At 45.3% G+C, this 25,904-nt stretch overlaps 1 protein-coding gene across 1 annotated transcript in view; it reads left to right on the forward strand.

Moving 5' to 3' along the window:
- The window catches only part of HS3ST3B1 (heparan sulfate-glucosamine 3-sulfotransferase 3B1), a 46,978-nt gene extending 26,400 nt beyond the window's left edge, over window positions 1-20,578 (forward strand). Inside the window, exon 2 of the mRNA XM_054048443.1 lies at window positions 16,928-20,578. Within this exon, the coding sequence (XP_053904418.1) occupies window positions 16,928-17,546 (619 nt within the window). The 3' untranslated portion in view covers window positions 17,547-20,578. The remainder of the gene's footprint in view (window positions 1-16,927) is intronic.
- The last annotated feature ends 5,326 nt before the right edge of the window (window positions 20,579-25,904 follow it).

The following is a 25,904-nucleotide window of genomic DNA, read 5'->3' on the forward strand; positions in this document are numbered from 1 at the left end:
TTGACTTAATGTTATGGATTTTGAGAGAAGGGAAACTGACTAGCGGTTTTTGCTCTTTTGGCTCCTATGCTGTTGTCCTAACATTAAAATCCTAATAAAGGCTCCAGTGAAACAATGTTTAAGGCCAAGCACTGAGTCTCTGTAGACAAAAACAAAGTGTTGTGCAACAATTCAGAATTCTGTTTCTCCACAGAGATTCAGAGCTCGGCAGCTGTTTTTTATGCATAAAACCTTTTACCCCTAAGTTTGCACCAGCAATCCAGGAGGCAACTGGAATAACGAACTCCCTTTAATATGGGGTGAGAACCAAACAGTCACTCAAAATGTACACCACTTTACCAATTTATATCTGCTGAAATCAGTGTTACCGATCCGAATCAGGCCTGTTTGTGCACTAGGCTGAAACACTGTTGGAGGGGGTGGAGTCAGGAATATTGTACAAAGAAATCTAAGATGATGTTGATGGTCAGGAGGGATTCATATTAATGTCCATGAAGCCAGGAACACCAAGTAACCTGTACATCTACACAGCAGCTGGAGCCACTGTTCCCAGCTCAGGTAGATGTATATGCACTAGTTCAACTCAAGGTAGCGTGCTAAAAATAGCAGGTTGGCTGCAATGGGCTAGTTGCAAGAGTCCAATTTTTTTTCGCCCCCCCCCCCAAAAAAATCATCCCCACCTGGTCCATACACAGGTTGCCAGCCCAAGCTCCTGCCCATACCAGTGTAGCCGCAGTGCTCTATGTAGGCATCGGCTCAAACAGAGCTAGTGCATGTAAGTCTACCTAAGCTGGGAATCGGACCTCCCGGCTGTTGTGTAGACTTGCCCATTATAGGGGGAGGAGTACACTGGGGTAATCAGAATATTGATGGAAGGGGAAAAAGTCTGGGTAATTTTTTTTTTTTTTTTTTTTAAACAAGGTATTAAGAGGTATTCTTACAGAATTAAAAAAAAAAAAAAAAATCCCCAAAAAGCTTCATCCAGGCAGCTGTCCTTGGGGCTAAAGTCTTTTTCAGCTGATCCTAGTTTGCCATTTAGCTCCATCATGTTTCCTGCTGGGTTTAGAGGGTTTCTTTAACTTATGTTTCCCAGTAACCCCCCCCTTTCAGCACAAGAAGCATGCATGTTTTTTTTTTTTTTAGGAAATAGACAGATTACTCTAATTTCATCTGACTTAGCCAGTGGGCAGTGAAGTCTGATAATGATGAGAAATATTCTAAAGAACTCATCCATAAACAGCAATTAGCTTTTAATCTAAGCACTACCCCTTCCCACCCCCACCAGGAACAGGAACTGGTGCTCTTTGTTAAGGGGATCTGCCACCCTGGGGGAGGGGAACAGGGGGTGGGGTGTAGTTCCTGCAAAGAATGAAAGGAAGCTGGAGGTGACCAAAAGGAATAAGATGCTCATTTCAGCCCTGCCCCTTGCTGCACTCAAAAGCTTTTTTTTTACTTTCAGAGCAAAGCACCATTGAAGGATCAGGACAATGGAGATCAGATCTTTTGGGGCGGGGGGAGTGGAGCTGGCAAATGCATCTTTTGTTACTTTCACTTCTTTACTTGCCTTCTGCCATGTGCTTCCCCTCCCACCCCCCCCAAAAAAATCCTCATAGATGCTCACTAGATGATGATAATGCCATTGCTTTCTCGGGGCCCTCACTAATGGGATTATAACTATAACTGGAGTGAACAGAATATTTACCACTTCATCTAAAATTATAGTAGGCCCCTTCAAAGCAGGCTTTTGATGTGTAAAGTACTGCCCCCACCAAGAAAGGAAGACAATTATTTAGTGGAAGTTCAGAGCTTTAAAGTACAAAAACAGAAAGAGGCTGCAGTGCTTACATAAAAAGGAGGCTCTATCTAATGAGCCGGCGGGGTCCCCTGAACTTCTCGACCGGCTCTAGTGAAGAAGCAGCTTGGAGGAAAGAGAATTTTTGCTTGCTCCATTGAATCTCCTGTTGAGAAACAGGAGAAAAGGATTGGAGCTCTCCCATGTCTCTCCCTCCCCAAAAGGAAGTCCTGATTCTTCAGTGCCTTACACCATGCCACCTTGCAGCTGTAAATGCTGCCTGCTCAGAGGGGTAGTGATTTGGGCCTAACCACCCTGTGATTAACAACTGGGCAAGGTAAAGCAGTGGAGAATGAGGCCACCAAGAAAATTCTCCCCGCTCCCAGCCACAGGGCCATGCTTCTCTTTGACTGGCACGTGCAATCTCCAAACTGCTCTGCAATCACAGCTGACTACCACACTTCAGGGGATAAGATGGCACACTGATAGAAGGGCAAGAGGTTGGGTTTGAGTGCTGCTTTGAGCATCCAAGTGTTGGCATATTTCTCCAAAGCTCCCCAGCAGGTAAACTGGGGCTGAAAATCCCCTAGGAAGAGGCTTCCTCCTAGAGGTTCCCAGCATGTTATGCTTCCAGATTCTTGGCTGGTAACTGGTGGAGAAGAGAAAAACACTATCCACACACCGTAGAACCTCAAAAGAAGCCCATTGCTAATGGGTGAAGGTGTAGGGGAGGGGATATGGTGGTTCTGTTTTAGCTGAATTTCTACCCCCGACCAGAGCCTGGGGAGAGTCAGTGATGCACCTTTACACAGTGACTTTAGAAACAGGCCCCAGCCCCCACTAGATAGATTTCAAATAAAAATTTCTGTTGGTGATGCGGGGGTGGGGGAACCCAGGCTCTTCAGGAGCTACTCTGAGGCCTTGTCTGAGTTAGTTTTAGCTATCCTGTAATTAAAGTGGCAACTCCCCTTCAAGGGTGGATGCAGTTTTACTTGTGTAAAAGTGGTTTTGCTTATACTGATATAACTTATTCCAGGAGGGGAAGGAGAATGAGTTATACCCACGTAACTGCATCCATGCTAAGCCTTTACTGGTGTATAACTACTCCAGTCAACAGCCACACCCCTGACAAAAATAGTTATACTGGGAAAGCCTTTAAGGGTAGGTCAGGCCTGAGAGCAAATGCCATCCACATCCTCTGCCCCAGCCCAACCCCCCCCCACCCCAAATCCCTCAGCCTGGAGCCCCCTCCTGAACCCCTCATTTCTGGCCCCTGCCCAGAGCCCATATACCCTCCCACATCCCAACCCTCAGCCCAGAGCCCCCTTCTATACGCTAAACCCCTCAGCTCCAGCCCCAAGCCCCCTTCTGCACCCTAAACCCCTCATCCCTGGCCCCACCCCAGAGTTTGCACCCCCAGCCAGAACACTCACTCCCTCCTGCCCCAGCCCAGTGAAAATGAGTGAGTGAGGATGGGGAGAGCGGGGCCTTGGAGGAGGGGCAGGGCAGGGTTGTTCGGCTTGTGCTAGTAGAAAGTTGGCAACCCTGTGCAGCTTGTTAAAGTAACCAGCCTGGTTATTAGTGCCTCTGTATACTGGGAAGAGGTGGGGTTGGGAAAAGAAACTTGTAGATTGGTAAAGATTGGCTCCATCTGCAAAGCTGAGATCTTGCTTTCAGAACAGATCCCAGTGCATGCACAAACTCAAACACAAGCTCTAATTATAAAGGGCCATACCATTGTTGCATTCTTGTCAGGGTGTCAGAGATGCCTTCTCCTCTCCCGCATCTTCCCCCGAGTTCAGGGATATTGGGATCTCATGTTATTTAAGGCCTCAGGAGTCCAGCTCTGGAGCCTAATAACAAACTCAGTGCATATTAAGCATATAATACTTAGCCATGAGTGCAGGGGACTGGACTAGATGACCTCTCGAGGTCCCTTCCAGTCCTATGATTATAAGGCAGTTGTGCAAGTTAAACAATGTTTCTAATACCACATTTCACGTCCCTGCAGAATGAGCCCAATGTGCTCCTTTCACCTGGTGTGCTTGTCGAGCTGCTGCTTTTTTTGAAACCTAGCAGTGTCACTTCCTCCCTATCATCTCTAAAAGGGGTTGGTGTCCCTTTCAAGTTAAGAGATGCTTGGCAGATTTAATCTGCTGGGGTGAGGAGGAGAAGGGGTGGCACAGGGTAATTCCTACTGAGCCAACAGTGGTTTCCAAGTACACAGGTCTCCATTCAAAAGGCAATCAACAACTCCTTTCATTAACCCTCCTGTCATAGGCCTCTTCACCTGCGTAAGCTCCAGAGGAAGCCAGGAGACAGTAATGGCTAATCCACCCAGAAACTTGCACCAGAATAACAAAGTGTGAATTAAAATTGGCAAACACTAGGACAAAAAGCAGGTAGCAGATCGGATCTTTCAAAGAGCTAGAGATGCAGTAAATTGTCTATACCTTTTCAACATACATTCAGTCTGGAATATATTCTGACTGTGGAGACGTGGTCTAGGGGGTTAAAGCACAGGCCGTGAATATATTGAGGCTAACAATTAGGTTTGTAACCATCAAAGGAGCGAGGTTCTGGAACAGCCTCCTGTGATGGGTTTCCCCCCCAGGGTGCCACCTGGAACAGGGGTACCACTGAGCCCTCTGACCCATCAGCCTGGGCTCCCTGCCCACTAGACAAGCTGCAAAGCCTTCCAGCTTCACTTTCACCAGCATTCACACAGGTAGGGACACACCGAGCTGCAGTTACGTGCATGCTCTGTAACCACCAGCTTCCCAGCCTAGGACCCCACAGCAGTACCGTCCTATATTGGTCGAATGTGGCTAGTACATGAGTTTAATACCCGATCGGCCTCTCCCTCAATGTGAAGAGAACAATGCACACGTGGTAATCAAGCAGATGTTTTTCCCAAGTATTCCAGTCAAAGCTTGCTGTTTTGGATTGAAACATAAAATAAGTTTATTAACTACAAAAGGTAGATTTTAAATGATAGCAAACAGATCAAAGCAGATTACCTAGTAAATAAACAAAACACAAACTAAGTCTAAGATACTAGAAAAGATATGAACTCGCAAATTCTCACCCTGGCTGAGACAGGTGGGCTGCAGATTCTTATGGGACAAGCTTTACAGCTTGGACTCCCCAGGTGTTTCATACACAGGCTAGAAATCCCTTTAGCCTGGGTCCAGCACTTCCCCCTGTTCAGCCTTTGTTCCTCAGGTGTTTCCAGGTGTCGTCTTGTGTGGGGAGTGAAGAACCCCAGATGATGTCACTCCCTGACTTGTATATCTTTAGCATAGAGTGGGAACCCATTGTTTCAAAACTTTGGTTCCCAGACTGGTTTGTAGGAAAAATACTGACATTCCAAGATGGAGTCCAGAATCATGTGGCCTGGTCACATGTCCTTGTAGAGTCATAGCAGCCATCACTTACAGGCTGTCTGGAGTGTTCTCAGGAAGGCTCACGAGGTGGGAGATAAGCTTCTCCTAAGGCCTATGGTTTTCCCTAATGGCTCATTGCCCTGAATAGGCCTTTCCCAACCAGCTGAAAGCATCTTGTCTAGTGGGTGTTACCCAGGTGTAACTATATTTGAAATACAGATACATGGTCAATATTTATAACTTCAGATACAAAAATGATACATGCATACAAATGGGATAATCATATTCGCCACATCATAACTTTTCCAGTGACCCCTAACATGACCTGTCTTGCATAAAATGTCATAAATATGCCATTATCATATCACTATTAAGAATATGGGGTGCAGCATCACAACTCCCATTAAGGTGACAAACAACCTGGAGCTTGGTGGATTTATGAATGGGATTATATGATGGGACACCAGAAATGGCAGAGGACTGGACTCAGTCACCCAGGAGCTCCCTTCCAGTCCTGTGTTCCTATGACTGGGAAATTGGATGGCTGGGCTCTACTCCCAGCTCTGTCACAGGGGCTGGGAATTGAAAGTAGCTTGTCAGTTTAGAAGTGTGAGTTGCTTTGGGTGCAAGAAGGCCTGGGTTTGAACCCCAGACAAGGCTTTGCAGAGCCCAATATTTGTTGGTTCAGTACCTTAAAAAGGTCTGGAAATAAGGTATAAATTTAACACTGAGGGTAATTAACCATTGGAACAACTTGCCAAGGGTTGTGGTGGGTTCTCCATCACTGGCAATTTTAAAAGCAAGAGTGGCTGATTTTTTTTTTTGTTTTTTGTTTTTTTTTTTTCTAAAAGCTCTGCTCTAGGGATTATTTTGGGGGTGTTCTCTGGCCTGTTATGCAGGAGGTCAGACTGGATGATCAGTGGTCCCTTCTGGCCTTGGAATCTATGAATGTGCAATTTGGGGCAAGTCATTTTGTCTCTAGCCTCAGTTTCTCCACCCACAAAATGGGGGTGGTCCTTTTTCCCTGCCTCAGTGTTTGAATCACTATGAAATGCTTCGGCCTGCTCTAAGCCTGGACTTTTGCATCAGGATAACTATTTTGGTCAGGGGTGTGATATTCATCAGTTTATATTTAAAAAAAAAAAAAGTGTACCAGTGGGGATGCAATTATAGCTGTATAAAGATGGTTTATACTAGCATAGCTTATTCCCCTTCCCATATAGGAGATCCTATACAGGTATAAAGCTCCTTGGATACCAGCATGACTGCTTCCACACTGGAGGCGTTGCTCCGCTCTAGTAGTAGTTAAAGCAGTTCAGTTTTTGTATACTTTTGGAAAGCACTATAGAAGTGCAAAGAGCGTACAGTAGAAAAGCAAACTGGCAGAGAAATTAGTGCCTGATCCAGCTGTCACTGACTTCAGTGGGAGTTGGGTGAGGCCCTTACCCTTGGCTCAACACTGGACTGGAAATACTTCTTCATTCATATAATGGAACTTACATAGCAGAATCAGGAGGGCCTTGGAAACTCGGGAGTGGTCTCTTCCTTGGCTGTACAAAAATCCTGAACAGGACTGTGGAGGGGGGATCTTCCCCTGTCTTTCCCCCTTCCCCGACAGATGGGGGAGAAGTGGCAGAGGTGGGGGAGGCAGTTGGTGAGTCTTTCGGCCCCGATTATTTATTTTTCCCCACACACTGTGAAGTTCATTAATTCCCATCATCTGTTTTGTGTAAATTCCCTGGCATGCATTTGACAGCATGGTGTCAACTTACACCCCTTCCAAAACTGCCCGGGTTGGTTCAATCACTCTGGGTTTTCTTGTGTAATTTGCCAACCCAAACAATGGGTTCCTACTTGAGATGAGGGAGCTCATGCAGTGTGTGCTGTGGGGCGGAGGTGATAGAGCTACTGTCAGGGCCCTGGGTGCAATGTTGGGAGGGGGCGTGGTCCTCAAACCCACCGTTTATTGCATGTGAAAAATATATACTTCTCCCCAACCAAACAAAGCAGAACTGGGCTCTTAAATGGGGTTTTATCAATATCCTCCCCATGCCCCATCCACTGCTGTGAGAATGCTGAATAAAAGCCAAATGGTAACTTCAAAGCCAGATGACCTTGGTGTGGATGGCAGCCTCCGTGATGTAATTAAACACTTTATTACTTTAACATTCCCTGGGCTTGTCAGGTTCTTGCTTTAGAACAGTATTTCTTCCACTTTTCAGGGATCCCATTATTTTAATATTGAGCTGGAGGAAAGAGCTGCCATTAAAACTTGAAGTGTAGTTTGGCGCGGCCAGCGAAATAACTTCACGTTTTATGTAGCTTCCTTTCCACAGCTTGTGGTGGGAGGGAGGAACATTTCTCATAGGGTTTTCAAAACTCCCCCTGCAAACTCCTTTGATTTCCTCCTCCTCCCCTCAAGCCATGCTCAGACCAGACCATCTTTCCCTGACATTGGAGTCTGTCTTGAAGCTGCTTAGCTCATTCAAAACTTACTTGTGATGTCAGAAACAATCACGATTCAAGCCATGTTCCAGAAGTTTAAACCTGGCAGTAAATAGTCTTTATTGCATCACTGGAAGGTACTATTCAGTTCCTGCCTCTTCCCATGAAGTCCTTCAAAATCCTCTTTAACGCTGGACATCCCAGTGAAGCTGTGCCCAGTCCTGCAAGCTGCCGAGCACCTTCAGCTCTTCCTGAGATCAGTGCCATGCTGGATCAGGCCCCAGCCCCAACTCCAGGAGGGTGGAGTAGGGCTAAAAGAAACCCAGGAGTATGTTTCAGTATGTCTCTCAGCCCTTCTGCTTGGGCCCTCTGCCTTAGCATCCACATTAGCTAGTGACTGGGGCTGGCTCCTGCAGGGTGCTGGGTATCTTCTGCTGTCATTTAAATCAGGGTGAGTTGGAAGGATGCAAGCTGCTTGCAAGCTGCAGCCAGGGTTAAATGAGAATAGTCCTGGGTTAGTTCTCTACAGAAGCTGGCAAAGGACCTACGTGCAATAGTGTGCAGAAAACAAGAGACTGATACTGCATTTTTAAAGACAAAGGTTGGTATTAAGCTGTCATTGCTGCATTTTCAGCTTCCCAGTTTTTTTTAGTGCTCTCTTGTCTATCGGGCTCTGTTGCAGCTTTTTTTAATCTAGCCCTCAGCTCCGTTGATAACTGTTGTAAATTTCTCCCACTTCCTGTCAGCAACCTGCTATCTCGGGGACTAGGAACAACTGGTTATCGCCCTAGCAAAGTGGATGAAATGTAAAGCAAAGCTGTTTGGTGCCGGTAATGGGGATATTCTCCCCCCCCCCCCATCCCCTCTTTATAGTGTCTCCAAATCTTCCCGGGCCCCCAGCTGAACATGCTCTTCTGAGCTAAATTTATATTCCTGATGGCCCTCTAAAGCCACTTTTTTCCTCTTTGCAGTGAGAGCTAGCAGTGCAGGGAGAGGATGGAACCGAACCTTTAAAGAGTGTGTTTCACCTAAAGAAATATTCATAATGCAAATGAAGGGAGATAGGGGGAGCTCATTTAATTTCCCAATAGGCAAAGATAACTCGATATGTGAAACTGGAGCATCCAAGGGGGTTTATTTTTGCTTCCAAAAATGGTCTGTTAAGATGACAGAGGTTCTACAGCACCATCTCACCCCTCCCTTTGCCCACCAGTTCCAAACAGAGGATGGTGGTGGCCCTCATTTGGTTAGTGTAAGCTGTCAGTCTCCTAAATCTTTCCCTCCCTTCCCTGCTGGAGATAACCTTTCAAAGCCCGAAGCTGAATTCTGTTTCCTTACAGAGTTTTCCCCTCTGTTGCACCTGCAGCCTAGTTCATTAATGTGGGGTGGTTCATTGTGTCATAAAGGATAGAACAAAGCAAAAAATACAAGTGACCAAACCCTAGTAAGCCGAGAACAGAGACCATTTTTATTTGCCTCATACCTCCTTGCTGTTGTCATTACCTAGGGACGATGCTGGCTAGTGCTCTATAAATCCCTAACAGAGTCATGGGGTACTCTTACCTTCCCCACTGCAGCCCAGGAAGGGGAGAAGAGCTTTATTTATGGGGGTTTCCTGCTCTCCATTCATCTCTGTAGTATTTGTGCACTTACCAAACAGTAACCAGTTTGTCCTGGCAACACATCCCAGGAACTAGGGAAGTATTATCCACATAGAGGTTAAGGTCCAGCTTTTCAAAAGCAGCCTGTAACTTTTGGTGCTCTGGCTTGTCAGGTGTCTAAAGTTTTGCATCCCTCCCTCGCCATTTAAGGCTACAGATGCTTTACAGATCTACACTGCAGCTTTAGGAAGTGTTATGTTCAGGCTGATTTTAGCCATCTCAAGGCCAGCCTTTCCCTGGTCATAAATAACATTTGAAGTTCAGTAGCTCAGAGATGTTCTGCGCATCTCAGCTGGTCTTCTGAAGCCTTTGGTTGGAAGTGGTTGCAGGGGATTTTGCTAAGCACACGGACCTTCAGTCTAAACTAGTTGGGTTTTTAGACAGTCCATCAGGGTGCCTGAGCACCTTCCATAGGAAATACCAGGTCGTCGTGTATTGCGTCTGCAAAAGAGCCCCATTCTCTTTTTTTTTTTTTTTTTTTTTTTTCCCTTCCCCCTAAACATTTGTTATGTCGTCCATCACTAAAAATTAAGCAAAACCTGTCTGGGAATTCTGAATCTGGCCTGTAGTGTAGACAGGCAAACAAATCTGGATTACAGGCCTGAAGAACTTGAACTGAATGTTGTTGAAGCCTAAAATAATTTGCCTGATTTCTTTTTTTTTATTTCTCTTTTGCCTCAGTCTCTTCCTTCCAGGGAACAGCTGGAGGTGAAGTCTGGAAATACAGCACCAAAAAGTCATTCTCATTGTGGCTGTAGCCTGAGCTGAAGCAGGGAGAGCTGTAAATTTGGCAAGATAAGCATCGAGGCATTTAGACCCAGATCCTCACAGGTAGCTAGGCACCTAACTCCCATTGTAGTAAATGGTAATTAGGCACCTAAATACCTTTTTGAGGATCTGGGCTATTCATGCTTATCCAGATAATATTTAAATGGTTCTCTTCATCTTCAAACCACTCAAAATACATCCCTGTCTCATTTCATCTCTCCCTCCATGAGACAGGCATTTATAAGCCTTGTTTTGGGAAACTGAGGCACAGAGCAGGGAGGTGATTGTCCCAAGGTCAACTGGAACAGAGCTGGAATTAGAATACGGGAGTTCTTTGCTCCCATGCTCAAAGCTGTCTCAAGGAGAAGTGTCTGGGGTTGGGGTTATATGCTGCTTTCCAATTGGAAGGTCTCCTCTGGCAATTGCAGAAGGACATCCCACTTTGTCTGCTCCTTCTCCCCTCTCTGACATGCCTCAATAGGTCTCTGTGCCAGAGGCTTCAGAAAGAGAGGTATAGGAGCAGGCACCTCTAGTTCTGCAGATGCCCCACCCCATTGGCAACCCCAGAAAGGTGCTTACTCAGTTTCCACTCTCATAGCATCTCCGAAATACTGCAGAGAACCTGCCCCGTGCATAATGTGGCTTTGTGGACAGAAACATAGAGAGGCAGGAAAGCAATATTTGTGTAGTGTAAATATGACATAAGTTGTGATCTAGCTAGAAATAGCGGGCTAAAATGAAATGCTCGTCTCAGACTTCACCAGAGGTGAATACAATCTCTATGGACATATGTGGGAGGGAAGGAGAAACTTTTAAAGCTAAAATCTGCCATGCTGTGGATGTTGCTGATACACCTCCAGATCAGATTCCTGACAATAAGAACCACTCGGGCGATAATTGTATTGGATATAATCCATGCCACATGTTTAGCAAACTGGGCTCTGCATGCCACCTAGATTCAGAAATGTTTTTTCTAGTCAGGTTTAGCTTTCCACCCATCCTCCTCTCCCCCAACACAGCCAACTTTCTTGCATTTGTTTTTTTTTTTCCCAGGGAATAGGCCCAGGAAGGGTCACTACACCAGCCCTGACATGCTTCTGTTCCATCAGTATAGCTAGTCAGTCACATACACCCTTGCTACCCTCAGGGAAAGCTTTTGTCTCTCTTGGAGCTGGTCTACACTTGGGGGGGTGGGGGGGGGAATCGATCCAAGATACGCAACTTCAGCTACGCGAATAGCATAGCTGAAGTCAAAGTATCTTGGATCGAATTACCTGGGGTCCAGACGGCGCGGGATCGATGGCCGCGGCTCCCCCGTCGACTGTGCTACCGCCGCTCGCTCTGGTGGAGTTCCGGAGTCGACGGTGAGCGTGTTCGGGGATCGATATATTGCGGCTTAATGAGACGCGATATATCGATCCCAGATAAATCGATTGCTACCTGCCGATACGGCAGGTAGTGAAAATGTACCCTTGCAAACGTAGGTCTGTTGTACCTGCCGACTTGATACAAATGAATAACAGCTCAACAGTTCGTAAACCTTCCCTCATCCACCCACCCCCTCCCACTGACAATAGCCTCTCTCGATATTCTTTATTGAGAAGTGTCAACAGATTAGTTCAGAGTCCCTCTGTGCGGACAAAAAGCTGCCACAAAGGGCATTAGGCATCAGGGATTGGATTACCATGTGGCCACCTGTCATCGTGACTTTGTAAATTTATCTCTCTGTCTTTCAGATTGGAAGAGTTTGTGTTAAAATGCTGCAGTTTGAGTGCAGGGTTTTTTTTGTTTTAAACATTTGTGTGCTTGCTTTATTAATAAAAATCGCGGCCTGCAAAGGGCCTGGGGATTAGAGCAGTTAGGTTCTCTTTATTCATTCTTACATTAATCTAAGTGGTTAATAGGTAAAGTAGGCCAATCCATCTTTAGGGTAAGCCTATCACTTCGCCTACGATGGGTGAAGCTTTGCTGAACAAATATTCATTAAAGGAAAAGCTTTTTTAATTCTGTCTTCGCTGACATGTTAAGAGCTCGGAGTTAGGAGCTCTGCTCTCTGCCTGTGGAAAATGCATCTCTCTGCTCACACAGCCACTTCATAGCTTTGCTGAGACACTCTTCCATGGAAGCTTTAAGGGCCAAATCCTCGGTTGGTGTCAGTTGCCATAGCTCCACTGAAGTCAATGGACCTATTCAACCTTCTACCAGCTGAGGGTCTGGCCCAGTGTGCCGTGGTGTTTGTATGAGGGGTGGCTGGGAACTGCCAAGGGTGGGGTTTGTTATTAGCTTTCTGAAAGCATTGGGCACCCAAACCTTGCCCAACCAAAAAGTATGGGAGAGATTGTCAAAGGTGTAAAAGGGTATTAAGGTTGCCAATGGCTAACTCCCGTTTCTTTATCTCCCCCTGTGTTAACAGTTTATCAGGAGCCACACCCATTTGCACAAAACAGAGCAGATTGAAGCTACCCAGATCTTTAACTTGGATGTACATCTTCTGCAGGTCAGGGCTGGACCCTGTAGTCTCCATGAGCTGCACCTGTGTATTAGAAATGAGGAGCAGTTGTAGAATACATTACAGAGCCATCGGGGCAGCACACTAGCCTTTTTAGCCTTTATGCACAGAAGATCAGCAATAGTGGGGCAAAGTTAGATTCCCCTCCTTTCATCCTGATGGGTTACAGCCTGCCAACACGTGTCCGCTACAGCAGTTCTTCTGACCACTGTCTCTTCTTCTGATTTTCTTCTCTCCAATGATGCTTCTCCACTGATTTTAGTTTGCTCTTGCTGTTCCTGCAGCTCTGGGATCAGTCCCTTTCAGAGCGACTAGGTTGTACGACTTGGGCCTACTCCTACTTGCACCGAAGCCAACAAGAGTTTTACTGTGGACTTCAGTATGTGCAAGGATTGGTCCCTTAGTGCCATGATGAAATCAGTTTGCCCTTTGTATATACCCATGAATCCGATGGTGGCTCACCTAGGAATCATCATGATCTATTATTAGTTAAGCTAGGTATCAATAGGCATTAGCTACTTCTCCACCTGTGTAAATCTCAGGCCATCTGGTAAACCTGTAGTCCTGTGACTTGGATGCTTCCCCTATTTAGTCGCAAGCAAGCCAACTACTCTCCTGTTTAGGAAAGCATGGAAGACCCATATGTAGATCTCTGCTAGAGATGGGCCAGAACATCAAAGTTGGACCTAGATACTGATCTTAATGTTCCTAAAGCATGAGGCTGTTTTTAATCCAATGTTCAAACCCATCTTAGTCTCAACGGGCTTCATTGTCCATCAAATGCAATTGTTGTCCTTTCGCTTTGTACACTGCCTTTTTAAAACAAGGCAGACCCTGTGAGACAATCTCTGTGATTCTGTTGGTGGTCTTGGGACGCTACCAATATACAGCAGAGTGTCCGCGCATAGTGGGAAAGCTTTGCTTTGGAACTAGATCCTGGTGGCACTTTCAACAACTCTAATGCATGTTGAGAGGGTCTTTATTCTTACTCTTCTTTGCCTGGAATACCTTCTGAAAAGCTTGACGATCACATTTCTCTCCCTACCAGTTTTATTCTTCTTCACTGGCAAAGAACAGACTTTGGGTTTTTTACATGCAGAGGAAGGCGCATTGTGAATCTATTTGGCTGCTGCTATTGTACCTGTGCCAGCATTTCAGCAAGGAAGTTCATAGCTCTAGAAACACCATCTTTCCGCAAAATGCCACTGCAGATCCAGTAGGGGGAGCCCAGACAACTTTGCTTTGAAACTCTCTTGAGCTAATCCTGTAAGGAACTGAGCACCCTCAGCTCACTCTGAAGCCAACAGGAGCTAAGGTGTGTCAGCAGCACTTCACATGAATTCTGGTTCTGGCCAGTTATGGCTCTTTTGTAAATCTATTGGGAGATGGATGTACATCTGTAAAGGTAGGAGGCCACTAGACCATAAGATTTATGATTCTTCTCCCAGTGAATCCCTCTTTTCCAGTATCCCAAAGACCTGTGGATTTAATTGCTGTACCTGCTGGAGGTGATTTATTAGTTATTTATTTTTGGATTTCTACAAAGCATAATGGAGCACTTGTCCAGTGTTCTTGGTGCCCTGGATGTTCTTTTAGAAAACAAACTAAACAAACACCCCTGTCACTTCCTCTCCGATTGGATCAACTGACCCAGCAACACCATAAATATAATAAAAATAGATTCCTTCTACTTCCCCCTCCCTGTGCATCCAAGAGTTCTACACACCACCACTGCTCAGCCCTTCCTAGATTTGCAGAGTTTAGGGCCAGCAGGGACCATTAGATCATCTAGTCTGTCCTCCCTGTAACATCAGTCCTTAAATTTCACCCAGTTACTCTATGTTGAGCCCAATAACTTGCTTGGCTAAAGCATCTCTTCCAGAAAAAGCATCCGGTCTTGAAGACAGCAAGAGATGGAGACTACTTATCTCCTCCTTGAAGGCTAATTAGCTCTGGCTCTCTCAAACCTGGGGAGAAAGGGAGTTCCCAAGGTCTAGCACACTAACAGACTCCCCTTTCTACTTGCAAAGGGGCTTCAATGTAGGCATCTTTGCCAACCGCAGCTGCTGCAGTAGGTCGCAGGGGTGAACCATCTTCTAGATAGGTAGCTCCCGGGCCAGTAGGACTTCAGAAGTCAAAACCAACATCTTAAGCCAGGAGACAGCCAGCACAGGCTATGGAGATCAGGTTCAGTTTCCTCAAAAAAAAGACACTGGTGAACAAGTGGCCTGTCAAATTCAGCCTCGGCTCTGGTGAGATTTAGTAATTGTTCGCTGTGCCATTATTGGCCTGCTATATTTTGTGATTGGCTTAGAAAACAGACCTTTTATGACAGGTTTCAGAGTAGCAGCCGTGTTAGTCTGTATCCGCAAAAAGAACAGGAGTACTTGTGGCACCTTAGAGACTAACAAATTTATTAGAGCATAAGCTTTCGTGGACTACAGCCCACTTTGGATATGCATCCGAAGAAGTGGGCTGTAGTCCACGAAAGCTTATGCTCTAATAAATTTGTTAGTCTCTAAGGTGCCACAAGTACTCCTGTTCTTCTTTTTGCAGACCTTTTATGGGATTTGCCAGTTGTAGAGCAGCTTCTCCTGAAAATCACTCTTCTACTTCGTAGAGTGTTTTTTGGAGATTCACTCATCCTGGGAATTTGATAGAGCAGCACGGGTTCCATCTGGCACCAGAGATCAGGCATGGCATGCTATGAATAAATAGCACTTCATCTGTATGAAGCGTGTGGAGTTAGGCCTTGCTGTGGGTGAAATGCAAGGGCATGGGAGAGGTGAAATCCACTTCCTCTGACTGCTTGCATGGTAGGACACTACATCCATTTAAACATGGATCCGACAGCATTTCCACTGGCCTGCCCCATCATTGCCCTACATGCTGACCTATGGAAAGCTGGCACGGAAACCTTTCCCACAGTACGCAGTAGGTGCAAAGACTAGCTGCCCTCCCACAGAGGTTTTGCCTCTTGCCACTTTGCATAGACCTACTGTGGGCTTAAGTGGCATGAGTTTTCTAGACTGCACCTAAGCAAATCTTGCCTCTAATGAAAGAGGAGCACATAGATGTGAAAACATTTGGCATGTTAAACTACAGAGCCCCAGTGCTCCTTCCTTATGATGTTTCAATATGTTTGAGCTTAGTGGGTAGAATGCCTAAGAGGAGGTATGTGGGATACTGATGTTTTTCACTTGTATTCTCTATTAGTATGACACAAGTTACAGTGGATTTGATACATTGCATCAAGGAGTTAAGTATTAAAGGATTGGGTATAATTTGTACAAACAATTACTAGCCAAAGCGCACAGAAGCTGTTGTCCTAGACTAAGGATTCTCTGAATGTTATACATTCACATTACATGATATTAAAACACAGGGCTCAAGTTTTTTCCCTTGGATCCATGATCATGGCTCCCATTGAAGTCAACAGGAGGAGTTGTTTTTTATTATTTTGTGTGTCGTAGACCAGGACTCTGTTAGGTGCTGTACAAGTACTATAGGAAACAATCGTGCACTTTCAGGGGGTCTAGAGGAAAAGAGAATTGGGAGAATTTAAGAGGCCTCTTCCACTGGGTATACATGGTGGACCTGATGTTGACAAGTCAGTGTGCAGTTGTTCAACTTAAATATAATGGAGATATCCCATCTCCTAGAACTGGAAGGGACCTTGAAAGGTCATAGAGTCCAGCCCCCTGCCTTCACTAGCAGGACCAAGTACTGATTTTGCCCCAGATCCCCAAGTGGCCCCCTCAAGGATTGAACTCACAACCCTGGGTTTAGCAGGCCAATGCTCAAACCACTGAGCTATCCCTCCCCCCGAACACTTGCTGCATTGCACACACTTGTACATGCTTTATGTTTCACAAGGAAGCGATAGTCTCTCTTGTGATGCACATTGGAAAACTTCCCAGTGTCGTGTTACAAAAGAGAAGAGCAATGGGTGTCCCATTAGAAATTAAGTCCGGTAACCTTTACAAAAGCAAAGTAATAGGGAAATAAGATTTTCCTTTGGGCCAGGCAATCTGCATAGGCACCCGAGGGTGAATGATTCCTTTTCTCTGTGCTCCAGCTTTTTCTGATGAATATATTTCAATTCCATTTTGCTGAACTGATGTAGTTTCAAGGCTGCAGCTAATTCACACCCCACGGAGGTGGACTAGTCTCTTTAAAGCAAGCCAAACAGAGCATGAATCACTACTGTGGTATAATTGCCAGGAGTCTAACCTTGTGCCTGACTACTTTGTGTATTTGCAAGTCACACTAATAAGACTTATGCTGATAGCAGGGCCCATAAAGGTTACATTGCAAGGGATGAGTTATCCTGCTGTCCTAACCAGTGCATTTGTTTTCTTGGCAGAGACCTGATGCCCAGAACCCTGGATGGACAGATCACCATGGAGAAAACCCCTAGCTACTTTGTCACCAAGGAAGCACCTGCTCGAATCTCCGCCATGTCGAAGGGCACCAAGCTCATCGTGGTGGTGCGGGATCCTGTGACCCGAGCCATCTCCGATTACACGCAGACTCTCTCGAAGAAGCCCGATATCCCCACCTTTGAGAGCCTGACCTTCAAAAACAGGACTACAGGCCTGATCGACACCTCGTGGAGCGCCATCCAGATTGGCATCTACGCCAAGCACCTGGAGAACTGGCTCCTCTACTTCCCCATTGGGCAGATCCTCTTCGTCAGCGGGGAGAGGCTGATCAGCGACCCCGCTGGGGAGCTGGGCAGGGTCCAGGACTTTCTGGGCCTTAAGAGGATCATCACGGACAAACACTTCTACTTCAACAAAACCAAGGGCTTCCCCTGCCTGAAGAAAGCTGAAGGCAGCAGCAAACCCCACTGCCTGGGGAAAACGAAAGGCAGGACCCACCCCAATATAGACAGAGAGGTGGTGCAGAGACTGCGGGAGTTCTACAGGCCTTTCAACATGAAGTTCTACCAGATGACTGGGCACGACTTCGGCTGGGACTGAGGCTGGCACGACAGTGTCTCCTTGTAATTACCCCGTGGTGCAGCTTGCTTCTATAAAGATATGTGTGTGTGTGTATGTAAAATGTACAGAAATCTATTTTATAATAATTTATTTTTAATTTTTAAGTAATTAATTCACTAAGCTGCCTAACCACACTGTCTAGAATATTAGCCCATAACCTTTTTTTTTTTTTAACATTCCATGGTGTTTAATTCTAATATTGGTCTTTTTATTTTGTTTGGTTTATAATTGACGGTGCTTCCATTTACCTAGAGGAAACTAGTATTAAAAAGGAAGCGGGGGGGAAAGCACAATTTTATTTTCGTTACGGGTATTAGGCCTTTATAAACATTTACTTGTCATCTTCCAACTCCTGAGTATCTGTCCCCCTACCTTTTGCATGAGATCTGTTGGCCTGTCATCCACGTTCCCTCCTGCCTTCCGAATAACAGTCAGGGAGGGAGAGCTGTGCTGCTCTTTGAAGCTCAGATGCTGAGGCCCAACACAGCAGCTGCTTTACAGGGGCGTTATAATGTGCAAAATCCATCAGTATCCACACTCCCCAGCCATACTGCTGCTGGGAGACTTCTGTTTGCTTCTGTGCATAAGGTGCACCTTTGGAAAAGAGCACCAATAGCATGAGATTTTGCTGCAAGGGGGGAGCAGTCTTATCAGTCTGTGGTGGTGTGTTTTTAAAAACAAGGAGAATCTCCCCCTCCTGGCCCAAACCGGTTTCCTGGGTGGGGACTCTATGCATTTTTAAAAAATGTATTATTCTTATTAAAGATGTGAAGTGCTGGGTGGAACTATGTTGTAGTAAATGAAATTCAGCTCCTCCATGTATACACTCGCCTTGTATGGAACCCATTTTAAAACGCACTAGAGTCGAGCATGCAGGCAGCGCATCTGCTTTGACACACCAAAGAAATCAATAGAACCAGAGGAGCCATTAGCAAAAGCCAGGGGATGAGTCTGTCACTGATTTAGTGTCCCCCGAGGAGTGGGTAGGGGACACTGTGAGTCCATGCACAGCTGGGGATCTGAGGTAGGTCACCAGTGCAATGATTTGTGGGGATGCGTGGGGGGGGGGGGGGTTCAGCCTTATTCCTCTTTGATGTTGTCTTGTCCACCTTACATTTTGGTCTAATACTTCATCAAGAGTCTGTCCAGAACAGGCCCCTACCTGGAATTGGAAGGGGATGTTACCAGGCAGGATTTAAATGAATCCATAGAACTACTTAGGGATACTTGCATAGTACTTGCCTGCATCTACTGCCACTGGTCTCTCATTTCACATGCAATACATTCACCCCAAATACTTGGAAAACAAGACCCTGAATCACACAGGGCTCTGATATTAATCAAGACCGCTCTTTGCTCAGAGGTGTAACTGTTGATCATTTAAATACATAAGCGATGATGGGACAACCAGTTAAAATAGGAACCCAACATGTTGCCTGTGGTTTGAACCAAACACTTTTTGAGGAGCTGAGCTGCTCAGAAGACCGTTTCTGATGTCAGGCCAGGAGTGGAACCAGAAATGTTGACCCACACCCAGAATAGCTATTCTTGCAGAATTTACAGCCCTGGCAGAAGCTAGCAGTGAGTGAATGAATAATTCTCCCTAGAATTCTGGCCAAATTTTGCAGGTTTAGGTGGTGTGGAGAATCTCCACAAACTTTGAGTGTCTATCCTCACCACCTGAGGTTCACCCATCTCTAAAGGACCTCTTAGTGACTAGGGTAACTGCAGAAAATCCTGATCCTAATTCCCATTGAATTTAATTAAAGCAGGGCCATACCATCGTTCCAGGGCAACTACAGGGTACACATGGCTGTTTTTGACTTCAGTTTAACCCTGAATGTAGATTAAACAAGCTATTAATTGCACCTTTCATAGCGTGCAGGAATGTCTATAAATACTATGTAGTGGGAGCAGCAAGGTATTGGCTAAATAAACCTTATGACATTACTGTGTAAATAAACAAGTACTTGCATAATATATGTGCAGTGTAATAAAATGCTAGACAACTGCATGTATAATGCTACAGCAATGGGTAAAAGATACATGATTTCATTATGTTGATATGTTGGTTTCATATGTGTCACCAGTATACCTTAGCACCAGGCTGAAGACGCTAGTGGCCACCCCCGGTCAGCAACCCCTCCATTATAATTACTAAACAATACCCAGCTGTGGTGGTGGTTGTCATATAGCATTCCTCAGATGTTGCTTTTACTTTAACAGCCTCCTTGCTCTTGTTTTGTCCTATACAGCTGTTCACTACAGCTGCTTAATGATGGACATGCAGATGCAATAACTTTCCTTCCGAACCATTCAGTTAATAGGCCCATGTTGCTCTCACTTGGTCCGGCTCTGATCTCACTTACACTAATGGTACTGAGAGCAGACGCCAGCCCTCTGTCTCTGTAATAATGAGATTTGCAGTAAAATGCTGCCCCTTGAAATGTGGATGGATCTGCTCCCATTCCAAACCCAAGGGGTGTTTAGTTTAATCTAATGACTAACAGGGAATTTTAACTTGTTTACAAGAGCAGTGTAATGTCATGGCAAGTAAAGGTAGATACAGAGTCAAAAGGTTCCCCTGACCCAGCTCCCCTATTTATCAATGTCACTGGGAAATGTCTGGGAGGGGACCATACCCAGGTCAGTGGGGGAGGAGAACAACAGGTATATGAGAGCACCCTCAAATCCCAGCCGGGTGAGGCAGGGGGATACTTAGCACTTTGCAGTATCAAGCTCTATAATGACAGTCTAATTTCGGTTGGTTTTGGAGCATGGTGCAACCTTTGATTTGTTTTTTCCCCCGAGCCTTTCCCACTCCAAGGAAAGGTGAAATCTTGCCCGTGAAACAGTATTGTTTTGCCATAGGCAGTTCCATCAGCCGATCGACACATTAGCCAATACTGTGGCAAGCCACAATAGAGTGTGTGGCATCTTCATTACTGCAGTGCAGAGGGAGCCCTGGGTTGCAAAACAGATGAAAATTCAAGGGGCATGTGGATGTGTGTGTGTGTTTTGGGCCCAGGCTTTCGCCATGGACTGCAGGTCTTGGGGTCCACCTCTACTACTGAGTGATAAATAGACTAGCATATTCAATTTACCATAAGGGCCTGCTAACTTGAGGGTCTTGAATGGTTGCAGAAAAAAGCTTTAGATCTTGTAAAGCAGCATCCTAGGACACTAGTTATTCTAGAACTTGAATCCCTGTGTCTTCCTACTGCAGAACTTATGCAGTGTGTTGCATTAAGCCTTGTATCTGGTGGCCCTGCATGGTCAGAAAGAAATAACTCTCCAGCTGTTCACTTGGCTTTTATGAAACCAGGGTCACTTTCTGGTGAAGTGACAACATTGTCCAACCGTGTGATCCCATTTCTTCCAGTACTTGGCAAACTTCAGGTATTTATCACTTTGCCATTTCTTCATTTCACCTGTTTCCTTAGGTTTTTTTTTTTTTTTTTTTTTTTAAAATATACTGGAGGATTTAGGTGTCCTGATCTCTCTGTATATTGCTTTCTTTGTAACAATTTTTGATCTCCTGATGTCTTTCTCAACTGTACAAAATTCACCAGGCTGTTGGCTTAGTTGGTATAATCAAGCCTTGGTACTGAATGGTTTCATGAGGCAACCATGTTGGATTATAGAAATATATGGTGTTTGATACTCTGAATACCTTAAGCAAATTGCTAATCCTAGCTGAACAGCCTTTGTAATGAAGTTTATGAGAGACCAATTAATATAAAAGGCCTTACCTAAGCAATATGGCAACCAAGATTGGATTCCCTGTAGTATGCATCTGGGTTGCTAATAATGGACTCAGTGCTATCATCATGTTTTGTTTTCTTCAAGAAGGATAAACCATTAAACTCAGAGGTGTGGTTAGATTTTCTTTTTTCACATTGTAACATTAATTTATGGCTGAGTTTCATTCAGCCCTGTATTCAGAAGTGCAGTACAGATATTAGCGATGTGTTGTCTGTAACATGGTACTATAGAATAGCCAATTTGTTTTTAAAAAATTAAAAAATTGTAAATCAAGTATTTTGTGGTATGTACAACACAAATTAATTTTACACAGAGAAAGATGTTTCTAGGAAAATGAAATTCTGATAATTCATACTATTTCTTTGTATGAACAAATAAAATATATTTTACCAAATCATAGACACGCTTGTTTTCATTGTAACCTGTGGAGGTGAATAAAGGACATCATGTTCCATGCTTATTTTGGTAGCATTTGGGGTTGCATTCTGCCACCCAATATTTGTAGACAACTCCCATTAATGTCAGTGGAGGCTGCATATGTGAACATAGTCCTTAATTCATCACTGAAGCATGTGCTTAAGTGCCCTTCCTGAACAGGACTGCGTTCCTGAACTGGGGGGGCCTTATTGAATAGGGATGGGCTTCCATGGGGTAAGCATGTTAAGTGCTTTGTTGAATCACAGCCACAAGGGCTGATCAAACTCTCATTGAAATCAGTGAGATCAATTGACTGTTGACTTCAGTGATGCAGAATTAAGCGTTGAGGGCCTGATTCTGGAGAGGTTGTGGGCCCTTAGCTCTTCAACGGGAGGTGAGGGCATTCAGCACCTTGCAAGAGAGCATCATAGGACAGTTTGTCCCTCTTGCCAGTAGATTGAGTACCCTGAGTTACAGAAATACATTCTCTATCACTAGGGATAGAGGGGGCCTTGGCCAGTAATACACAGTAAGTATGCCGAGACAGCAACTCAGGAACATCAATGATGTAATTAACAGTGAATTTAGCATCTGATGCTACTGCCATTATAGTCAATGGGAGTTGCATCAGGTGTAAAATTCACTATACAGTAGAACCTCAGAGTTACGAACCGACCAGTCAACCACACACCTCATTTGAAACTGGGAATATGCAATCAGGCAGCAACACAGCCAAGAAACAAACCAAAAAACCCCAACCAAATACAGTACAGTACTGTGTTAAATATAAACTACTTAAAAAAGGGGGGGAAAAAAAAAGGAAAGCAGCATTTTCTTCTGCATAGCAAAGTTTCAAAGTTGTATTAAGTCAATGTTCAGTTGTAAACTTTTGAAAGAACAACCATGATGTTTTGTTCAGCATTATGACCATTTCAGAGTTATGAACAACCTCCATTCCTGAGGTGTTTAACTCTGAGGTTCTACTGTATTAGTTGTATCACTGATGTTCCTTAGGTTTCAGAGTAGCAGCCGTGTTCGTCTGTATCCGCAAAAAGAACAGGAGTACTTGTGGCACCTTAGAGACTAAATAATTTATTTCAGCATAAGCTTTTGTGGGCTACAGCCCACTTCTTCGGCTGCATAGAGTGGAACACACAGACAGAAGATATTTATACATACAGAGAACGTGAAAAGGTGGAAGTATGCATACCAACTGTAAGAGGCCAATCAATTGAGATGAGCTATCAGCAGCAGGAGAAAAAAAACCTTTGAAGTGATAATCGAGATGACCCATAGAAGGTGCGAGGAGAACTTAACATGGGGAAATAGATTCAATTAGTGTAATGACCCAACCATTCCCAGTCTCTGTTTAAACCTAAGTTAATTGTATCTAATTTGCATATTACTTCGAGTTCAGCTGTCTCTCTTTGGAGTCTGTTCCTTAGATGCTATTCTGTGTCAACGGGAGTTTTGCCCTTGACTGCACTGGAACAGGACCCAGTCCTTAGTGCTAGTAGATTTGCTGTATTAAGGGAAGGAGAAAGTAAAGTCGTCTATTTCAGTGTTTCCCAAATGGTGTATCTTGACCCACCAGGGGGACTAGGCCTGGCTCCCCACTCTGGGCATTGCAACAGGATTGCAGTGCCACTTGTGTTTGGCTGTGCCACCCATCCATGGTGACCATGTGTGCTAGGTCACAATGCCTGGAGCAGAGAGCCGAGCTCAGCCCCATCAGACAGGTGCTGCTGCAGTAGGATAAGTGTAGGGCACGCTGACTCTCCAAACACCCCTGCCAGGGCCTCCCCTTTGCACCCAGGCCAGGATTAGGGTTGCAGTGCTGGGGGAGAGGGGGTGCTGCTGTGGGTGGCTGGTGCCCTCCTAGCAGGGTGAGGAGGAGAAAGATGTTGGCCTATGACCCCCTGCCATGAATCTGCACCCTGGGTGGGTTGCAAAACAAAAAACAAAATGCAGTTGGTGGGTTGGCTTAGTGAAATGTTTGGGAACCACTGTTCTATTTAACCAGGACTGTGAACACCATGGGCTCAATCAATGCAAGCTGCCCCTGCATGGTCCCACTGCTAGCAGCATCGACAAAACAGCTGAGGCCCCTTGGCCCAGATCCTTATTTCCATTGAAAGTAATGGGAGTGAGGCTACGGGCCCATTTAGTCCCTGACATCTTTGTAGAGGGCAGATTGTGAGAGCAGTTTTGTGACATGGGTGCTTGTCCACTAGGAACTAGACAGAGCCCCAAGGCTTGTCTACACTACAGGTTATGTCGGTATAACTTATGTCACTGTGTGATTAAGCCACTCCCCTGAGCAACGTAAGTTACACCAGCTTAAGTGCTGGTCTGGAGAGCGCTATGTTGGCAGGAGAGCTTCTCTTCTCCTGCCAACATAACACCTGCCTGTTGCTATTTATTATGCAGACGGCAGAGAAAGTCTTCACCACACACGCTATAGCGGCGCAGCTGCCTTGGTGCCACTGTAGCGCTTCTAGGGTAGATGAGCCCCCACCAACTACAATTTTCAATCCCAACCTAGCTCTCTTGTTGGGTCTCTTTCCTTTCTGAAAAGATGGCAAAACAGGACTGCCTCCCTAAGGAGAACTAAACTCAGACAAGACATCCCTAAACACAGATGACCTTTGGTAATAACCCTCCCACCAACAGGGGACCCCAGGTGCTGGTTAATAAGCTGATATGGAAAGATCAAGTAGACTCTGCCTAGATCCTCAAAAGGTATTTAAGTGTCTATCTCCTAATGATGTCAATGGGAAATAGGTGCCTAAATAGCTTGAGGATCTAGATCTCTCTCCGTTTGAAAAGGGCCTTCAAGGTTTTGCAGCTCAGCTCGGCATCCTTTCATTAAATGGAATGAGGAGACCAAGGGAAAGACTTAAGTGCAAAGAGAGGCGAGCTCCTCAGAGAGGCGTGTTAAAGGGATTTCCCAAAAGATAGGGTGGCCAGAGGGCACTGATAAAGGAGACAAGGCTTAGAAACATCAACTGAAACAGAAGGTGAATGACCTGATGGAGAGAGATGTGCGAATGATAGTGATTGTCTGAGGGGCTGTAATTCAAGCGTCTGTTTGCAGCACATACTGTTAAAACAGCCTGATTTAATTATTAACCAATCTAAGTTATTAGCCAATCAGGATGCTTTTATGATATTATTAACCAATTGTAGTTGAGAAAATAATACTTGGTCAGGATACCAAGACACACACACAAACATATATATAAAAAGAACAGGAGTACTTGTGGCACCTTAGAGACTAACAAATTTATTAGAACATAAGCTTTCATGTGAAATAATGAATTCACACTCCTGAGACTGTTTTGAGTAATGTTGATTGCCATTTTGGTTCCTGAACCACTGAGGTCTGACTATCACCGCTGTAGTTTATCATAGCAATACTGCAGCGTTTGGGGCTATGACTGTAGTGATTGCTATTATATGGCAATTGGCGTAGGAAGCTGATTAGGGAAGTCAGGGTAAAGCTGATGATCTATGGCCCTATGAGGGGGGTACAAACCCTGCACCAGACAGGAATGGGTTAAGGCGGTGCAGTGGGCTCAAGTGGTCCTGGCCGGCATGTTGAGACTGGAGGATGAGGCTAGACATCTGATCTTCCAGCTCATGAGGAGAGGTCCGGTCAAGGGTGGAGCCTCCAGCCATACCTATGAACTGTCTGAGCTTCCGGAGAGAGAGGGGTGGGCTGGATTATAAACAATTGCCACAAGACACTCTCTGGTGACGGACCAGAGGCCATTGAGTTGGACTGTGGCTTGCCCGAGGCCCCTAACGGGAGAAAGGCTGGTGGCTTGTTTAGGACTGGTTTCTTTTTGTTTTCTCTGATCCCTGGAAGGGACAAGCCCAGCTAGAACAGCTGATGCTGTCTGCTCCTATTGGATGACTGGAGCCTGAGTGAGCACTTGACCCTGACACACCCTGGGGAGGGATAGGCCCTTGACTAAGTAGACAGATCTTTGGTTTAGATTGCATAAATGAAAGCAACTTTTTGGCATGAGACAAATTCTGGACCAAATCTGGCTGAACCTAGGTTGGATAAAACTCCCAGAGAAGCTTTGCCTTACAGGATAACAGATGTGCATGAAGCTCAAACACAGCCTTGTCTATGCATGGCAGAAG

Source organism: Malaclemys terrapin, chromosome 13 (assembly GCF_027887155.1).
Source record: "Malaclemys terrapin pileata isolate rMalTer1 chromosome 13, rMalTer1.hap1, whole genome shotgun sequence".
NCBI lineage: Eukaryota > Metazoa > Chordata > Testudines > Emydidae > Malaclemys > Malaclemys terrapin.